At 39.3% G+C, this 6304-nt stretch overlaps 1 protein-coding gene across 1 annotated transcript; it reads left to right on the top strand.

The window, feature by feature from the left end:
- Window positions 1-1757: 1757 nt before the first annotated feature.
- On the top strand, window positions 1758-3090 carry pou4f3 (POU class 4 homeobox 3). The gene is made up of 2 exons (XM_036525320.1): window positions 1758-1877; window positions 2203-3090. The coding sequence occupies exons 1-2, from the start codon at window positions 1758-1760 to the stop codon at window positions 3088-3090; spliced, it is 1008 nt and encodes a 335-aa protein (XP_036381213.1).
- Window positions 3091-6304: the final 3214 nt, after the last annotated feature.

Raw genomic sequence — 6304 nt, 5'->3', positions numbered from 1 at the left:
GTGTAATGCCAGTACGTTAGGCCAGGGTCATATATATTTCATTCGCCAAAGGAAACCAATACCCTGTCTCACCTGTAAACACTATGTTTGCGTTCAAAAGATTTCTGTGTATTTAACCAACCGATACCACCCCATTCACAGTATATGACGGTTATATGCTCATCCTGGCAATAATAACTGCTCAAATAAATTAAAATATGAAAATAGACAAAAACGATTAACCTTTTCAACTTTCCACCTCTAGAGTTTTAATGCACATACAATTTTCTTTCATATTAAGCTTTACCTCTAAAATTATCAAGTCAAAAAACAATGTTTAATCATCCATTAGTTAACTCTTTCCTCGAGATGGCAGGCTTTGAATATAGCTATGCTTTAGATGAAACTTTCATGTAGATATTTAGACTCTGTAAAATATAGATGAGTTCCTCGACATGTTTTATAAATACTGTGGTTTTTAGATACGCGACAAGACCCTGACCAGGTTGAAAAAAAATCGGAATCTATCAAACATTGCAGAGCTGTATATAAGGATGGTGTATGTCATCTGTGATAGAAACTGACACAGGAGTGAACTTCTCGTCAGTTTCAAGGGCCTGTTTCTACTGTTAGAAAATATTTAATAAGAGTAGGCCTCTTACTGCTTACACATTGCAACTGTTTACAGCGAGTCAGTAAATTCACATCTGACTGTTGTTAGACCAGGTGTGGAAGCGACTGCACTTTATTTAACTGTAAACAGAAGTGCTAAAACGTGACGTTAATTAAAAATAAAACATCCGAACATACAAGAGGTACATTTTAAAGCACTCATTTCTGAATTGTTTCAGTCATAAGTTCAAAGTTTAGTGTCTCTTTACAACCTGTTCAATGTTTGCTAAGAACTTTAAAAGTAAGTCATACTCAAATGGGTAGTAACCTACCCATTTATGAATTGTTTTCAGTGTAAATAACTTTTAAATAAAGTCTCACCCAATCTTGTCCCTCCAAAAATACCCTGCCTCATGAATTATTCGTCTTTTCAATCTAAATATTTCCCATCCCATCCCTTGACCTGACATATGAATCAAACATTTAGAATTACTGCTAAATTCATGCATATATACAGAGCTGGTGCAATTATGATTAGCAGTTGTGTACATTTTGAACATGGAGGAAATAATGTAGCCAATTAGTTCAGTCAACGGGTATGTTTTTGGCCATGGCGTATTTTTATGTTTTAATTGTTTTTGTTATGTTATTTCTAAATGTAAGTAATGAAGAATAATAATCCAATTTACTGTATATTGTTTTATAGTACATTTATGTTCAGCTTTGCATATTTGTCAGAAGTTGAAGTATGTTCAGAGTATCGTGCTTAAGTATCCGGCTTGAGTGATTATAAGAGTGAAAGACACTTGCACCGAACTGGGCACAACAGAAAAGTTTGTTATTTATTCGTAAATTTTATACATGTCCGAACATGACGGTGCCTGCGCAAGGTAGCCTACTCATCGAAAAATAATACGGTTACATGGAAATGGTTTTACAATCGCTCCGCGAGTTCATGTGCTTCACCTCTCGCCGGCACTACGCTTGCGCGTAGCTGCCAGCCCAGTTCCTGGCGCACAGCTTGTAAGATGAGTAAAGTAGCAGGTGGGCAGAGATGCAAACAGAGAAGCCCTGTCATTGGAAATAGCTCACACTGACAGCAGCGAGCCAGAGAGTCGACCCAGCCTCTATGTCAAGGCTACCTGCCTGCAAGGTGTGCAAGGAAGATGATGACTATGAACACCAAGCAGCCGTTCTCCATGCACCCCATGATACAGGAGACCAAATATTCCGGGCTGCACTCAGGTTCGGAGTCTATGCGCAGAGTTTGCCTGCCCGCACCACAGGTATGTATTAGAAAAAAAACACTTTTAAGGCGCAATCTGATGTTTTATATACATTTGCGTTGTCAACGGAACAACACTGACTCCGCTCACTTTTCTCTCAGCAACCTCCCTCTCTCCCCTCTCTCCCTCTCCCCCCTCTCTTTTTCTCTCTCTCTCTTTCTCTCTCTCTCTCTCCCCACGTCTATTCAAGCAAACCCTCTGCTTTCATATTAATTTTTATGACCTGTACTCTGAGGAGGGTTCTCTCTCTGTGCTTGAAAATGTTTTTTAATCCTGAGTTGACAGAATTCCCCACTGACTCCAGTATGCGCATTCTTGCTTGCAGCTTCAGGGCAATATATTCGGAGGCTTTGATGAGAGTCTGCTGGCCCGCGCGGAAGCTTTGGCGGCTGTTGACATTGTCTCTCACGGCAAGAGCCATCCTTTCAAGCCCGACGTGACCTACCATACCATGAGCAGTGTCCCCTGCACCTCTACCTCCTCTACAGTGCCCATATCTCACCCTTCCACACTGACCTCCCATCACCACCTCCACCAAGGCTTGGAAGGAGATCTCCTGGACCACATCTCGTCCAGTCTGTCGGTGAACGGGATGGGAGCGCCGGATCCGTCTGTGATGACCACTCAAGCCCATCAGCATCACCTGCAGACTATGGGTCACCTGCACCAAGCCATGGCCATGGGACATCCGCACTCCCTGTCCACGCACAACGGGATGGCCTGCATTAACGACGTAGAATCCGATCCGCGAGAGCTGGAAGCATTCGCCGAACGATTCAAACAAAGGAGGATCAAGCTCGGGGTCACTCAGGCGGACGTCGGGTCAGCCCTCGCCAACCTGAAGATACCCGGAGTCGGTTCTCTGAGCCAGAGCACCATCTGCAGGTTCGAATCCCTGACCCTGTCGCACAATAACATGATAGCCCTTAAACCAGTCCTCCAAGCTTGGCTGGAAGAGGCGGAGGCGGCATTTCGGGAGAAAAACAGCAAGCCAGACCTTTTTAACGGTAACGAAAGAAAGCGAAAACGTACTTCAATAGCCGCACCAGAGAAGCGGTCTTTGGAGGCTTATTTTGCAATCCAGCCCCGTCCTTCTTCGGAAAAAATCGCCGCTATTGCAGAGAAGCTGGACCTTAAAAAGAACGTGGTTCGTGTTTGGTTTTGTAATCAAAGACAAAAACAAAAACGAATGAAATATTCAGCGGGACATTAATAATAATAATAATAATAATAAATCTGTTTACGATTTAAAGAATATAGCAGGGATCTACACTAAGTCTTGTCTCTTTCTATCCAAAAGTAAATAGTTAACGTTGGAAGGACTGTTTTATTTCAGTTTGTTTTGTTTTATTACAGCTTGGATCACTTTTTTCTGGCATACAGCACATGTAAAGGTATTTGTTTAAACGTAATTGTAAAATATGTATCGTGCACTAAGGTAAACTGCTTATCACTTTGGAGAAGTTTGTTGACTCGGTGTTCTTAGTTGTCTTTTCCCGTACTGCAATCATACATATATTTGCCATTTCGTACAATATAAATGTTTATTTTAGGCAAACTGTATCATATAATACCGTTCACTGTGCTTCCCGGAGGTAATGTTATGAACACATGTTGACTGGTCTGGTCTTGAATCAATTCACAAATGCTCTTCACCAAAAGTTTGACTTTTGTAGCCTATTGAATCAAAATGCATGTCAGGTTTTAGCTGAATTGATGAATGACCCGTCATCCAGGACCATGGACAGATCACTTCACCATCTTATTTATTGTATTACACAATGGACGAATGCAAAGGAATGTGTTTTATTCAATAAACAAACGTTATATAAAAATAACTTTGCATATATTATTGTGTTAACTAAAATGACATTTTGCTCATATAGTGAAACAGCTACCCATTTTCTTGCAGTTCACCATCGTAACTTTGAGGATACCATTATGGAAAGAAGTAAACAGAAATGGACATGAAAAATATAGAATATTTTGCTTTATTAATCTATAAATTATGGTTTATGGTATAAACAAGGAAAATTGAAAGCTTTGGGAGACAGAAAAATGAAGACTTTCCCCTTTAACAATTTAATTTCGTTTGACCAAGTGTATGAAATTGAAAATCATTTAATAAATTAATATTTTGAAAAAAAACTTAAGGATGCACTCTGCCGTTTTTATTATTAACAACAGTCATTCAGCTTCGCTCTTCGTATTCTCCCGCGTTTTACCACTCAAATAATATGACTTATCATAAAATACCCGTTATTCATAATATACCGTTATTCAAAGGGATAGTTCTACATCAGTCTTCCATTTAATTACCCACACATAGCTATTAATCTTTATTCGTATTCATTAAGTGCAAATAAGCGTTCATAATACAGTAGGCGAAATCTGGTTTCTTCTGCACGTTTGATCGTGAAAATGATATAGTTCGTTGCAGGTCTCTACGTAAGTCATGCAGAATGAAACTAAGAAGCGCTAAAACCATTGTAATGCCGTGTGTTTCAGAGAAAACTGACGCTATTTTATTTATGAATCCCTCAAGCGCCATCGCGATTAAAAATTTATGACACGAGCAGTATTTTCTGAATACTTACTGTACAGAACGGTTTGAATAACCGATCCCCCCAAAAAAAGTTCAAAAAAATGCTAGATAGAATGACTGTGCGCGTTGAAATCTCTATCTGGCCTGGAATGTTCGGATCTCGCGCCTCGTGCCTTCGCAGCTCATTTCTGAGTCTATTTAATCAGCACCAAGGATTTTTTTTCCCAATCAGGCCCCCTTGAATAATGTATGCCCATATGCCATTGCGTTATATTGTGGGGTTTGAAATTATTAAATCATGGCGATGCAATATTAATCGTATATTGGTATAAAACAGGACACAAAGACGTTCAGACCGCATAAGAGACTGCGTAAGCCCATTTACGACTCGGGGGGATGAAAGGGTCTTTCATCATTTCAGGTAAGTCTAACAATGATGTAGTTTCTCTCTGCAGTTTCTTGTGCTATCGCAACTTGTTTGAAAGCCATTTCACATTTACTAAAGGGATATCTACTGTCATATTTTATTATCAATTGTTAACATCTAACATTTTGTGACCGACCAAACATTTACTTGCAATCTAGTAAATCGTTTAACAATTCTTAACAGGCCGTGCACGTAGATTATTATGCCTGAAAGTCCATTTCTGATCTGTCTTTCCCTTAATTTGTCAGTTATATTAAAATGTTTAAACTAACCCCACTGCATTCGCTATTTCGGACGAGCCAGGCGAATTCCGTTCAATTACATTCTGCTCTGTAAAATACAAACGAAAACATATACCTGTGATCTTTGCTCATGCCTTTTTTTGTAGTTTTACTTTTTTCGTTTTCATTCTGCGCTCGCGTTAACAGAAGGCGACTAAACAAATGAAAAATGCGCTTTGTGAACGGACCTATTTATCCAGCTGTAGAAAATGCCTGCTGTTTTACTCTACGTCGGTTGCTTTCGGTATTCGGATTTTAACGCGTAGATAAGTCCATTGTGAATCCCATATTAGTCCACAGGCGGAAAACACGTCAAAAATGTCTGTTTTCATCTAAACTTTTTAGTCACTTTCAGGATTGCACTTCACCCGGCGTTGGTCTGTGAGGGAATGAAACTTAAGGTTATTACTGAGAGAACCCCATATTATCCAAGCAGACTACAAAAATATTCCTCTGCAAATTCTTCGAATGTACCAGGTTTACTAATCAATAAAAGCTTACAGACAATGCAATAATTAACCAACGCGGCTCTTTGGATCGTTTGCGAAATTGTCCCCTACTGTATTTATTTGAGTTTTGAGTTGCCTCAAAAGCGAGAAAATGACAAAACATTTAATTACGTACAACTGCCAAACATGAGTAGCGATCTTATTTTCCAACTGAGCTTGTTTCGACACAACTATATAATTCTGAAGAATTGTAACGTTTAAAGTTCCAAACTATGTATTCTCTTTTACTTGGTTTGTTCATTGGGTCCCACGATGTCTTTAACCTTTGGCTTTTGTCAGCCATACTTGTAATGATTATATTCATTACGTTTTCTGTTAAGATTTCAATAGGAGAAGCGTAATTAATTTTGTCATGCGGCGGATCATCTAAGGACACGGACAGCGGAAACTGGGAGGACAGGTAAGCGATCAAATGTTTGTCAGCTGCGGCTCAATGCATAATCTATCACTACCTTTACGTCAGCATAGGTAGCCGCGTTTACCAAGTCTTGCCTATGGTCGCCAGAGAACGTGACTGAGACCTGATGAAAGTATCGTATAAAATTAATAATATATATAAATAATATTATTTATAAACGATAATAATAACTGGTGCAGGACTGGTGCACGTGTTTACTGTAGTGTCTTTAAAGTAACGCGCTGAACCATTGTAAAATTATATGTCA

Source organism: Megalops cyprinoides, chromosome 3 (assembly GCF_013368585.1).
Source record: "Megalops cyprinoides isolate fMegCyp1 chromosome 3, fMegCyp1.pri, whole genome shotgun sequence".
Taxonomy (NCBI): domain Eukaryota; kingdom Metazoa; phylum Chordata; class Actinopteri; order Elopiformes; family Megalopidae; genus Megalops; species Megalops cyprinoides.
The sequence above is the reverse complement of the archived record's forward strand: the minus strand, read 5'-3'. Positions and strand labels throughout refer to the sequence as shown.